At 44.3% G+C, this 14,675-nt stretch overlaps 1 protein-coding gene across 2 annotated transcripts in view; it reads right to left on the bottom strand.

Annotated features, from left to right (window-relative positions):
• The window catches only part of smpd2b (sphingomyelin phosphodiesterase 2b), a 40,824-nt gene extending 27,644 nt beyond the window's left edge, over positions 1-13,180 (bottom strand). Inside the window, exons 1-4 of one of the 2 annotated variants that reach the window (XM_034165480.1) lie at positions 13,083-13,180; positions 4,365-4,492; positions 4,142-4,238; positions 3,560-3,636 (exon numbers count right to left, since the gene is read on the bottom strand). In XM_034165480.1, coding sequence (XP_034021371.1) covers positions 3,560-3,636; positions 4,142-4,238; positions 4,365-4,414 — 224 coding nt within the window. In that variant the 5' untranslated portion in view covers positions 4,415-4,492; positions 13,083-13,180. The remainder of the gene's footprint in view (positions 1-3,559; positions 3,637-4,141; positions 4,239-4,364; positions 4,493-13,082) is intronic. The other variant, XM_034165486.1, reaches the window with a different exon arrangement.
• Between the last annotated feature and the right edge of the window lie 1,495 nt (positions 13,181-14,675).

The raw sequence follows: 14,675 nt of genomic DNA, 5'->3' as shown, positions 1-14,675 counted from the left end.
TCTTTGTTTTCTCAGGTAATTTTGTTAAAATTTATGGAAATTTGTCCGTTTGCAGCCGCGCGGAGTGATTTCTCCTGTCTCCATTGCTTTCCTGTGTAAGCTCATAAAGCAGGCAACTCCTGCAAGACTCGTATGCCACTGGTCCGGTTAACTGTCACTCAAACAAAAATAAAGCGCTGCTATTGGTGGAATATCACACATCACATAAAGGTTTCAGAGCCCCATTTCCACGGGGAAAGTTCACAAACACCTTCAGCTGACTCTCTGTTCGTGTGAATCAGTACACAAATCCTGTGGATCACAGGACTATTATTTTTTTGGTGCCTCTTCTGGTGGTACTGACCGCCCAGGAAACAGAGAACCATCAGAAGCTCCACAGTGCTGCAGTTAGCGACCACGGGGGGGGCTCAACATGTATAAAGATGCTTTCATTGAGTAAACAGTTAAAATTTCATTTATTTGTGTGTTTATAAAATGACATAAGCATAATAACAAAGCATGCATCATACAAATACAACAATAAATAAGCAAGGTCGATACTTGCATGTACGTTTATTTGTTTGTTTTTAAATTTTTATTTAATTATTATTATTATTATTTTATTTTTCAGTTTGTGGGCAACCAAGCAGAATCTCTCTTTTTTTTCCAGATGATGTTTTTCCAAGTCTCTTCTGCTTATGAAGTTGCAGGAAATGGCTTCCAATGGTATTTGAAAAAGACAAAATGCAACAGCTTCTCCTCCCAGGAGTGTGGGGGGTGCTCCCCCCACCCACAATCCCAGCGCCACCATACTCTAAATTTGGTCTACCTGTTACACATGGAGACATTCATTCTTAAAGAAACAAGGATGAATTAAATTTAATTTAATCTTTATTGAACCAGGTTAGTCCCACTGAGATCTAGATCTCTTTTATAAGGCAGAGCTGGACAGTTATAAAGTTTCCAATCCACCTAACCTGCATGTCTTTGGAAGTGGGAGGAAGCCGGAGCACCCGGAGGAAACCCACACAAACACAGGGAGAACATGCAAACTCCACACAGAAAGGCCACAGGTGGGAATCGATCCCATGACCTTCTTGCTGTGAAGCAACACTGCGAACCACTAATCCACCATGCTGCCAAATTAAAATGAAATACATCCAATGTTTACAATGATGTATTTGTATTTTTTATTTCTGTGCAAGCTCTGTTCTGGAACAGCAGGCTGTCAAGTGCAATCAGTTAACGCCAAGGCTTCAAACTTGAAAAATGCAGATGCTGTCAACACACCAAAATTTCCTTTTGATTTTGCTAAGGGCCCCTTCACATAGTGTGAAATTTGGACGAAGTGCACACTTAGTGCGCATAACGCAGGAATCATGTAATGTCGTCCCTGTCGCCAACACCTCGTACACCTGTTGCTACAACTATTTGCGCACACAAGCGCCTGAAAGACAAAGGGTGCGCTGTGCGAACCCATCACACCCACTCGTGGCAGGTGGCGGCCAAATTCCAGATGACACACACGAACACCTAACACCGCTCACATGGCACTTAGAAAATGTGTGGCCAGTCACACTCATGGCGCAACAGCAGAGAAAATGTGTGGCCAGTCACACTCTTGGCGCAACAGCAGACTGCAGACAATCACTGTCGTACTGCTCTGAAATTTGTCTAAGTTCCCCACGAGTGTGTGTGCTCCACTCACAAGAGGCGTGGCTTCCGACAGAAGTACCTGAGGCGATCTGTCATTCAGGACATTCCAGCTGGACAACACCTACTGTGTTTGGACAGACATGGACTAACAACTGTCCACTGTGAGGCACGTGTGTCTGACTGCTGTATTTACGTGGACATAAATAAAAACATATCGCTGTGGTGGTGACAAGCTGCAGCAAGCGAGCACATGCACGGAACGGACACTGACAGCCCCCCAGGTTGAAACGGACCGTCAGATCAGAACACGCAGTGGGCGATCTGACCATCATGTCACCCACGTGAGCTCTGTTCCACATGACGTGGTGTCTGTGCTGTGGCTCGCCGTCCACAAGACAAGCATGTCGGGCAGAACACGCACAGCCGACTGGACGCTCCTGACCAGTAGATGAGGACATGATCAGAGCACACTGCTTCTCATTCATGTCATTTCATGACTGTATGTCTGTGACCATGGGTCATCACCAGAGGAACAGACGGATCATATTTGTATTTCTCGCCTGATAAATGCAGTGTTTTTTATATGGTGTGTGATTTTAATTTTTTTTTTTTTGTAATACTTTCATGTCCTTCCTGATATGAGGCAGATTCCTGTAGCTTTCACAGAACAGGTCTGTAGCTCAGTGGTAAAGTCTCTGACTGGGAATCAGAGGTTTTGAAAGGCTGGAATTCGCATCCCGAGTGGTATGTTTTTTTTTTTTTATTATTATTCCACATAAGCGGCACGATGTGGTTCCACACGTACCAGCTGGTTTTTATTTCGTCCACATAAGCGGCGCCATGTGGTGCACCTGGCACTGTTCCTGCTCAACGGACACCGGCGCATGCACGAACTCTCGCACCGGGTTCATGCATGCCTGCCCGTCGGCATGATGTTTCGGGTGCTAATTTCGAACTGTTTTGCCGTTTTCGTCCAAACTTCGCACTATGTGTGAAGGGGCCATAAATGGCGCTGCGTATGCAAAACCTCACCTACTTGGATGCTTCTCCCACCAGTTTTGTGACAAATGCCAAACTGCATATCCATGAAGGCAAACGAGCTAAACTGACAATATGTGCTATTCTGCATATTTGACAAGACACAATCATCATTGCGCAGAAGGTCACACACTGTTCTCAAATCAGTATACAGGTGTATTTTTGCAAGTGCAATGGTGCTTGTGTACATTTTTATTCATGCAAACCTTAAGTAAATGAAGCTCAGTGTCCAAAAACCTTAATGGTTGCATTACAGCTGTAACAAGCATGTGTATGTTATGAAAGTTCAGAGTCTTTAATCGAGGTTTATGTTCACAGTGTAAGGTATAACAACAATTTCAAGCATACACTTACAGTACAGTGTGTAGTCTTACTAATGCTTTCAGATTAGTATCTGATTGTATTCTCAGATACCACCGATATGTGTGTTCTCAAAAAAATAAAAAGCTTAACTTTAGAAAAAACAGGCTTGACAATTCTTTCCTCGTGAGATAAACACATTATCAGTTTAAATCTTTTACTGTGATATACACGTTTGTTTTGAGGTCATGTGCAGTACAGGACCGGTCGTAAAGGTACCGCATGAAGAGTTGCAAGATTTCAGTTCTTGTGAGAATTTTATCTATTGGGGTTGATGTTTTGTGAACTAAAGGGAGGATTAGAGAAGCAGAGCCTTTGATTAATCTCAGTCTTGTGCCTTGGAATGGGAGGGCTGAGAAAGAATTAGGGTGCAGAATGCTGGGAAAATCTTATTCCTCACTGCCTGTAATGGCAAATTATTTTTTCTTATACAGAAAGTTGATTAGTCTTTGAATTTTAATTGCAAATTCAAAGACATATTCAGCAGGCTTTCAAAGCTTTGACAATCTAGAGATCAGAACATTACCTTTTGAAGTAATGAGAGTGAGGATGAGTGCAGGCCAGCTTCTTGTTCAAGGACAGATAGTCCTTCTCACTCCACACCTGAGGCAGAACAAATATTACGTCATTTTAAAGAAGCGTCACATGGTAGAGAAACGAGAAACAGACCTGCAAGTGAATTCATGACACAGAAGTGGTCAGAACATAAAACACGTGCATATCAATTTGAGTTGCAACAATTAATCAATTATTAATTGACTATTAATTTAATCAACAACTATTTTGATAATGGCTTAATCACAATTTTGAGTTATTAAAAAAAAATCCAAATTCTCTGATTTCAGCTTTTAAATGTGACTATTTTCATCTTTATTTTACCACTTTATTCACACCTCTCTTGCAGTTAGCAGAATATCTTTGAGCTGTGGGCAAAACAAGACATTTCATGTCATTATCTTGGGCTCTAGAAAACATTTGACATTTTTCACATTTCCGATGAGTTGATTGTTAAAATAACAGCTAGCTGCAGCCCTAACATCAATGACAAAAGAGCAGAATCAAGTGATTTTACCCTGACTGGATAAAGAAGTGTGTATCTTTCACCAACCTCCTGTAGTAAGACTATATCATGTTGTTCTTTGCGCAACATATCACCAATCATGGCATAGCGCTGGCGACAGTGTTTGCTAAGGTAGCGGATGCCCCTGAAAAAAACAGGCACAGAGAATAAAATACTCCTAATGATAACCCAAGTGTACAGATGGATCACATTACACAACACATTTTGGCACATAATAATTTAGCAATGATGATGAAGCACAGCTACTGACCAACAGTTTAGAGAGAAGACCCGGACAGTAACCACATCTGGATTAGCCATGTTAGCAGAAGATCAGTGTGATGATGGCTTCCTGATGAGCTGTTTTATTTAGGAGTGTTAGGTGATGTAAAATGATTCCTAATGGGATACAAACATGAGTTTAATTCATTCAGGTGTGATCCGAAACAAGCAATGCACATGCAAGTGCACATACAGACCGTGCACTGACTGTAACCTTTAAACATCAAACAGTTTTTAAGCGTGAGACCTTTGATTCGAGGCAGTTCTGAGCGCTCGCTGGTGGATGCAGTTTCTTTTATTCTACAACACAACCAGTGGAGTCACATGTCCCAGATCTATTTCCAGTAATGTAATTGTGGCTGCGGCAAGTAATCCATCTGCTCAGTGATGACCCCGAAGTTCTAGGTTTTGCAGAGACCTCATTTGTGTCTGAAGATGTTGCATAATAATTAAGACTTGGATTTATACAGAAATTTACTGGAGTTTTCTGTTTGTTTGTTTATCCAATGTGATACATGTTGAATGAGAGTTTTTTTTCCTAGGGAAAAACTAAATATCTGCCCACTAGGGCTGAAACGATTAGTCGAGTAACTCGAATAATTCGATTACGAAAAATGTTCGAGGCAAATTCTGTGCCTCAAAGCTTCGTTTAACGTTGTAGTACATATTCCAGGCCTGTGTGGCGCTGCAACGTCCACAGGAAAACAAAAACAGAAGAAGACTGGAGCATAACAGCTAATGAAATTAGCAACGATAGCTACTGCTTTCCAGCGTGACACAGAGTAAAATAAAGCCTTTTGAGAGATAGATGGTCCACGCCGATCATCTGAAATAGACTTACTGTGCATCTAAAGCGAAGCAGTGTGTTTGTCTAGTTTTAAAAAATACACGGTCTGCCCTACGTGGGGAGGGACGGTGGCCGGCTGCTCTCTGCACGGTGTGAGGGGCTTTTGGACAACACACAATACTTCACAAACACGGTGACTTAAATAAAATAATAATAATAAAACTGACTGCGAGGCTGCATGTTCAACCTCCAGCTGAAATGCATCTGCTGAATTGCAGAGAAAGGGAAGAGGAAAAAAAAAAAAAAAAAAAAAAATCACACAGGGACCCAGTCCCTCAACCTTAAAAAAAAAACAAAAAAAAAAAACAAAAAAAAAACTTAAATGGTTACATTTTACAAGTTGGAGAAAACAAAACAGAAAGCCACATCCCATGGCCATTTCATCAAAATGCCAACACTTTGGCGCAGTGACATTGTGCCATTGCTTAAGGAGAGCCCTGGACTATCGATGTTTAAAAACGCAAACGTACTTTTTATCCAATTACTCGATTAATCGCCAGAATAATCGATAGAATACTCGATTACTAAAATAATCGATAGCTGCAGCCCTACTGCCCACATGAAAAACTGCACATGAAGCCTCATAAATGCAAAAAAAATAATAATAATAATAAAATTAAAAATATAACGCAATGCTAAAATACTGCTGTATTAGCATAAAAACAGGAAACAGAATGTGACCTTTTGACACTTTAAAATAGGTCAAGGTTAGCCATCTTTGAACTTGTCCAAGGTCTGTGTCCAAAGAATGTTCCCTGTTAATTTGAAGCCCCTGACAGTAATAGGAATGGAGGTATGCTGAGCACAGAGACGGACAGATGCAAAGTCTTCGCAATACCTGATGGCCGTAATTTGGCCTTGCATTAAAAATGCAAGAACACTGACCTCTGCACTGATAATTTAAGGATTCAGCCAGAATTCACCCTTAAGCCGTGTTCACACCAGACGCCACTCAACGTCACAAATTCATGTCCCTCACCTGGCAATGGACGCGTCACCATTGCCCGGTGTGTCACTCTGCTTGAGCCGCATTCACACCGGATGCCACGCGACGCCACAAATTTATCAATTGCTGCAGGAGCTGCGTCTGCATGATGGCCGCTTTCAGCAGTACTTCCGACCCCCCAAGACACAGTTTGAGGACCTCCTGTCCTGTTCGCACGAGCACATGTGAACAAAGAAAAAAAAAATGGCTGCTGCAGTTCATCGCTCTCCCCTCAAACTCTGTCATAATTTTATTAAGTAAAGGACAAAAGGGACATAAGTCCTGCTCACAGGCTGATTGTCATAGACAGGACATGTCCACATCAAGTATAAATTCCAGACATCTCCACGTCACTACATATCTAGTCCCTGATTGGTCATCGCGGCGCAACAAGATGAAAAAGTTCAGATTTTTCAACTTGGGGAAGAGGGTGACGTGACGCAACACGATATCGCGCCACAAACGCGCCAATCGCTCAAAATTGCTTTATTCGTGTTGCTTTATTTGCATCCATCGCGTGGCTTGGACTTTTGTGGCACCACAACGCGTCCTTCCATAGAAATTACATGCAACCTCTCGCCGCTGTTGCTCGCATGGCGTCCGGTGTGAACACAGCATTAATCCTAAACTGCTCCTCTGAAAAACAGTGTTAGGGAGACACTATTCCACTTTATTTTGAATTATTCTTAAATCTGTTTCAGTCAATGAAAACTATCATTACATAAATTAGCAGTACAGTTAATAAAAATAAAGTATTTCAAAAACCCTAATACCCAATCACACATACGCCGGTAGATGCTGAATTATGTCAGAATGACACATCCGGCCACAATCGGGAATTATTAACTTGTGGTCTGAAGACCAATGGACTGCAGTCTGTGAACACCTACATATTTGGTCCCACTCACTCAGCTGTCCCGGGGACACACATCTGATGGCATCTATATGCAGTTTTTTGCATCATCTGATCGCAGTCTAAATATTCTGACAGCATCAAAACAGCATCTGAAATGATCTGATCGTGGTTGATTGAGCTCTGAGATCGATCGGTCACAGCAAAGCCTGCCGGCATGTTGTGCCATGTATGTCCACCTCCACTGGACCCAGTGGAGGTGGGTCAACAACAATGCCAGAGAGGGCAAAGGGCATGTTGATATGTAAAAACATGTATGTGGCACATATTCATCATGTATAGTGGGTGTGAACAGCGCGCAAACTCAAAGTACCGTGTGCCGCTGCATCTCTCCGTGGTCTCGTGCAATAATGTGTCATAGCACACGTCAGACATGGAGCTGAACGGATCTCACTGCTGTAATATGCATATTATTACCTGATCATCTAAACTCTGTAGGAGGTGTGACGTGGAACTGTTTTCCAGGCCGTGACAACATTATTAAAGCTGAAACTCACCTCCAGCACAGAACCACAAACGCTTCACAGTGCAGAGTGCACGGGAACCAAACCACAGCCTGTGGTGAGAAGCCTCACCCTGGCTGCAAAGATTAAATACCATGTGATAATCCGACCGACATCACGGTGTACAGAGTTGTGTTGTGCTCCTGAAGTGAGCAAAAAATAAATTAAAGTTCACTGGAAAGGCTGCGTGTGACAGACGGTGTGACTGCTTGGCCCACTGCCAGCAAACTTTCAGCAAAGGTGTCCAGTGGCATGCACACACGTGCACCATGTGTGCATGCTTAGTGGCTCATGCAGTCTTTATGAACACACACACACACACACACACACACACACACACACACACACACACACACACACACACACACACACACACACACACACAGACAGCTGAGTGACAATTTCAGCCCCACACGTGCATGGGCAGACGTGCGTGGGAGGAACATAGCACTGTCTCCCATTCTGGTCCTGTGTTTGGCATCCAGACGTTCGAACATCGGTCAGTCTTCAGCGCCTTTTATAGCCGTCTGACAGCAGTCTGTGTCATCTAAACTGTTGTTTACATACACTTTGGACGGCAGTGTGCAGGTGTGGACGAGGTAATCTGGATGCGTTCTGACACTGCTGACCATGCCTCTTTCCCTCCTGACTGCGTTGATGATGGTAATATTTGCCATCATAATCAGCCTGGTTCCTGCACATTCTTGCTCTGTGTGACGGGGGCTTAACCTCGGCCTGCCTCACCAAAGGATACAACAAACATAATGCTGCTTGTTTAAAATAACATACACACCGCGAGCTGCTGTTACACTCGTTTCTCTTGGGAGTGCAAAAACACACCGCCCTCAGAGTGCTGACGCAGGTCGTGCTGAAGGGGGGAAAAGGGAAGCAATGCTAACAAAATAATCAAAGGGCTTACAGCATCTGAGACTAAGGCAAAACTGACAGTCACCTGACTGTCAAAGGTGCAAACTAAGTACTTTTATTGAAGGACTCACATAATGTGGTGAGGCACTCTTACCTCATCATCAGCATTTGACATGAATTTTGCTCCACAATATTTCAGAGGGAAGTGTTGTAGTTATTATGAAACATTTAATTGACCACTAGATACACCAGTTCTGCTAATGATTCATATTTGATATTCACAGTTTGGCTGTTTCTGTTAAATATTAAACGAGCAAATGTGTGTGAAGCCATGAAAAGCTACACCTAAAAGAGCAGCAAAATTAAATTACAACACTGCTACATGGCTGCATCAGTAATAATGCCATAACACAACATTCTAAAGGGGGAAAATCTTGACGAGCACTTTTTTTGGTGCGTGCATGTGTGTACGCATAGTCTAACAGTTATACCTCTGAAAGGACATTAAAAGGGCAGTGGATATTTTTCTGTGACCGGAAGAAGACTTACTTTGGCTATTTGTCTGGAACATGCTGTGATTGGTTGAGTATGATGATGTCACTGGACTTTTAATATGTTAGTGACGCAGTTTTTTATTTTGCTATGTGTAACCCTATCCCTTCCCCTAACCATAACCCCACCCAGACCCCCCACATCACTCTCCATTCCCCTAACCTTAAGCATAACCCCACCCAGACCGCCCACATCACTCTCCATTCCCCTAACCTTAACCATAACCCCACCCAGACCCCCCACATCACTCTCCATTCCCCTAACCTTAACCATAACCCCACCCAGACCCCCCCACATCACTCTCCATTCCCCTAACCTTAACCATAACCCCACCCAGACCGCCCACATCACTCTCCATTCCCCTAACCTTAACCATACCCCACCCAGGACCCCCACATCACTCTCCATTCCCCTAACCTTAACCATAACCCCACCCAGACCGCCCACATCACTCTCCATTCCCCTAACCTTAACCATAACCCCACCCAGACCGCCCACATCACTCCCCATTCCCATAACCTTAACCATAACCCCACCCAGACCCCCCACATCACTCTCCATTCCCCTAACCTTAACCATAACCCCACCCAGACCCCCCACATCACTCCCCATTCCCATAACCTTAACTATAACCCCACCCAGACCCCCCACATCACTCTCCATTCCCCTAACCTTAACCATAACCCCACCCAGACCGCCCACATCACTCCCCATTCCCATAACCTTAACCATAACCCCCACCCAGACCCCCCACATCACTCTCCATTCCCCTAACCTTAACCATAACCCCACCCAGACCCCCCACATCACTCTCCATTCCCCTAACCTTAACCATAACCCCACCCAGACCGCCCACATCACTCTCCATTCCCCTAACCTTAACCATAACCCCACCCAGACCCCCCACATCACTCTCCATTCCCCTAACCTTAACCATAACCCCACCCAGACCCCCCCACATCACTCTCATTCCCCTAACCTTAACCATAACCCCACCCAGACCCCCCACATCACTCTCCATTCCCCTAACCATAACCATAACCCCACCCAGACCCCACATATCACTCTCCATTCCCCTAACCATAACCATAACCCCACCCAGACCCCACATATCACTCTCCATTCCCCTAACCCTAACATAACCCCACCTAGACCCCCCCCACATCACTCTCCATTCTCCTAACCTTAACCATAACCCCACCCGACCCCCCACATCACTCTCCCTTCCCTAACCCTAACATAACCCCACCCAGACCGCCCACATCACTCTCCATTCCCCTAACCTTAACCATAACCCCACCCAGACCGCCCACATCACCCCCCATTCCCATAACCTTAACCATAACCCCACCCAGACCCCCCCCCGCATCACTCCCCATTCCCATAACCTTAACCATAACCCCACCCAGACCCCCCCCGCATCACTCCCCATTCCCATAACCTTAACCATAACCCCACCCAGACCCCCCCTGCATCACTCTCCATTCCCCTAACCTTAACCATAACCCCACCCAGACCCCCCCGCATCACTCTCCATTCCCCTAACCTTAACCATAACCCCACCCAGACCGCCCACATCACTCTCCATTCCCCTAACCTTAACCATAACCCCACCCAGACCGCCCACATCACTCCCCATTCCCATAACCTTAACCATAACCCCACCCAGACCCCCCACATCACTCTCCATTCCCATAACCTTAACCATAACCCCACCCAGACCCCCCCCACATCACTCTCCATTCCCCTAACCTTAACCATAACCCCACCCAGACCCCCCACATCACTGTCCATTCCCCTAACCTTAACCATAACCCCACCCAGACCCCCCACATCACTCTCCATTCCCCTACCTTAAACATACCCCACCCAGACCCCCCCCACATCACTCTCCATTCCCCTAACCTTAACCATAACCCCACCCAGACCCCCCACATCACTCTCCATTTCCCTAACCATAACCCCACCCAGACCCCACATATCACTCTCCATTCCCCTAACCCTAACATAACCCCACCTAGACCCCCCACATCACTCTCCATTCTCCTAACCTTAACCATAACCCCACCCAGACCCCCCACATCACTCTCCATTCCCCTAACCCTAACATAACCCCACCCAGAACGCCCACATCACTCTCCATTCCCCTAACCTTAACCATAACCCCACCCAGACCCCCCACACCACTCTCCATTCCCCTAACCCTAACCATAACCCCAAACAGACACCGCATATCACTCTCCATTCCCCTAACCCTAACATAACCCCACCCAGACCCCCCACATCACTCTCCATTCTCCTAACCTTAACCATAACACCACCCAGACCCCCCCACATCACTCTCCCTTCCCCACACCCTAACATAACCCCACCCAGACCCCCCACATCACTCTCCCTTCCCCTAACCCTAACCATAACCCCACCCAGACCCCCCCACATCACTCTCCATTCCCCTAACCCTAACATAACCCCACCCAGACCCCCCACATCACTCTCCCTTCCCCTAACATAACCCCACCCAGACCCCCCACATCACTCTCCCTTCCCCTAACATAACCCCACCCAGACTCCCCTGTATCACTCTCCATTCTCCTAACCTGAACCATAACCCCACCCAGACCCCCCACATCACTCTCCATTCCCATAACCTTAACCATAACCCCACCTATACTCCGCATATCACTCTCCATTCTCCTAACCTTAACCATATCCCCACCCAGACCACCCCCCACATCACTCTCCATTCCCCTAACCATAACCCCACCCAGACTCCGCATATCACTCTCCATTCTCCTAACCTTAACCATAACCCCACCCAGACCACCCCCACATCACTCTCCCTTCCCCTAACCCTAACCATAAACCCCCCAGATCCTGCCACATCACCCCAGACGCCCCTGTGCCACACTCTTGAGCTCCCGTCACAGCGTGTTCTGGACAAATAGCCAAAGTAAGTCCTCTTCCAGTCACAAAAATATCCACTTTGTATTAAAAGTAATAAAATGAACTTATTTTGAAGGCATGAATACAAGGACTACAGTGTGTAAAGAAGTACTTCATCTTGAGGTAATCATTTTTACTTAAGGGAGGAATGTGCATATTTCATCCACTGTATACCACTAAACTATAGAAGAAGAACTCCTATGTCGCCCCTGAGGCTTGTTGGTCAAACCCCCCCGCCGCCCATGACACTTGATTGGCGTAAGCAGGAACAGAAAACGAACGAATGGATTTCTGCTTCCAGGCCATGTGGTTTTGGACAATTCCAGAAGTTGTGTGCAGTAGCAGACGTCTGCTGCACATATGGAATATTTCTGATTTGCAACCTATACAGAGCATATTCTTTGGAGGTTTTTCTTTTAGGAAGCGTATTCATACGCAGCTGTATTAATAATCTTACATTCTATTTGTACATAGGGCAGCCTTGTTATGGAGTTAGGATTAGTGGTTGTGGTTAAGGTAGTTTAGGAATCTACGTATCAACAGCAAATACAGGTACAAATAGTAGCCTCATGACCACGTGACCTATACTGACCAATGAGAGAGATGCCATTTATGAAATAAAAGTTCACTATGCAAATACGGCTACACAGACAGCACTGCCTTTATTTTGTTTTATGTTCAATATTTACATATGTCCTTGACAGATGATCCGTGTCAGCAACACCTAAAACTCGACCTCACCGAGGAACCTTGGATTATCACAAAGCACTTGAATTTATTACTGAGCAGGTGTGCCTATTTTTCTGGCTACTGAGTTTCACCTGTACTTTATCTCTTCTCAAACAAACACTACGCAAAATCTGTGACCAAATAACTCCAGAGTACATGTGACACGTGCCTGGATGGATTAACAATGTTTGTGTCATTATTGTGTCGTAACTCACATTTTAACTGCAGCCTCCAGCATCACTACGTAGCTAACACCGGCTAAACACAGCTAGCTAAATTAGCTAGTTTTCGTCTCAGTGAAATTAGCTGCGCTTTATATTTACTAAGACGGACACTTGCTGACCGACGGGTTTATTTAGTTAACTCACCTTGTGAACCTGAGAGATCCGCGGCAGATGAAGTTTTTCCTGCCGTTATGCGCAGGAAGACAGAGAGTGAGACAGTATTTTCAAAGACACTTGATAGACTAAGATGGTGCCCTCGGGCAAAAGACAAGTGAATTGAACGTCCTGGTGCGCACGTGTTGGTGATCACACGTTAAACGTTCAACTGCAGGCTAAGCTGGAAAAAAAAAAATAAAAATAAGATATTTCCCAAAATATATTTTCTTACACAATTAGATGCCCGAAATACAAATGTATTAAAACAAAATTAAACATAGACATAACACCATTATAATTTGTCATAATCACTTGACGCCTGGGTCACAATGTAAAGTTTAAACTGATCTGTCATTTTTGCTGCCAGATTCTTTGCAACATATAAATAGGTGTGCACCTTAAAAACAAATTTAGAGATAAACACTGTTAACGGATGAAACAGTTTACTCCGTCTGTCTTATAAAGTGTATACCTGGCAACTGGCTAGCTTATAAAGCGTATACTTGGCAACTCGATCCAAAACTGATTTCTCAGCCAGAACCGCAACAAACGCTGCTTTTGCTTCAACTTTTTACCCCAACGGAGGACAATCGAGAAATTTCAAGGTGTACTCACTAGGAATACCCAGTTTAAAGACGTCTGAACATGAATGAATCTGGATCAAATGTTTGAACAGCTCGAAAATTTCCAAACTATGTGTATACAAAGTTTGTACAAGTTGACAAAAGATGGATCAAGAAGTCACTGTGATGCTTCAAAACGCGCCCCAATTTGTTATTCAGGATTAAACGGGGTGTTTAAAAATTGTATTTTTCCATGACAGGAAGGACATGCGTGTGGGGGTTTATCATCTTGTTTCCTCATCGAGAATCTTTGCCTTGTCACACCATTTTTTTTTTTCAAAACTTTATTTCAACAAATACATTAAACAAACGAACAAAACACAACGCCACAAAAAAGTCACAGTATAATCGTTATAAATTGAAAGCGATATACAAAAATTTTATTTTTTTTAAGTTTCTTACAGAGAAGGCGTCAGCATTTTTTTGTGTGCATTCAACAAAATTGTTCGTTTTCGCTTCACACCTTCTTTAGTTTTGTCACTTGAGTTCCGCCTTCAGAATAAAGTGACAAATCATGCGGAGTCTAGGAAGCAATGTGAGCGGATCCAGGGAGTTGCATAGACATTATATACCTACACGTCGCATTTTTTTTGTTTTTGTTTTTTTTCCTACACGTCGCATTTTTTTTGTTTGTTTTTTTTCCTACACGCCGCATGGCGGCCGCGCTGATACATCTTGGATGGGTCTCTAATGCGCCCCCTGTGCATTTATTTGTACTGCCTGAAGCTGTAACTCCAAATAATCCATAACTCTCCGAATTTTTACCCGATTTTCCCACGGTTTGGTTTGTTAGAAGCAGCAGAGATTCATTTACAGTAATTAAACCATTACTTAAAAAGCCATCACTTGACCCAGCTATCTTAGCTAATTATAGGCCAATCTCCAACCTTCCTTTTCTCTCAAAAATTCTTGAAAGGGTAGTTGTAAAACAGCTAACTGATCATCTGCAGAGGAATGG

Source organism: Thalassophryne amazonica, chromosome 3 (assembly GCF_902500255.1).
Source record: "Thalassophryne amazonica chromosome 3, fThaAma1.1, whole genome shotgun sequence".
Lineage (NCBI taxonomy): Eukaryota > Metazoa > Chordata > Actinopteri > Batrachoidiformes > Batrachoididae > Thalassophryne > Thalassophryne amazonica.
This window is presented reverse-complemented; position numbering and strand designations above follow the sequence as displayed.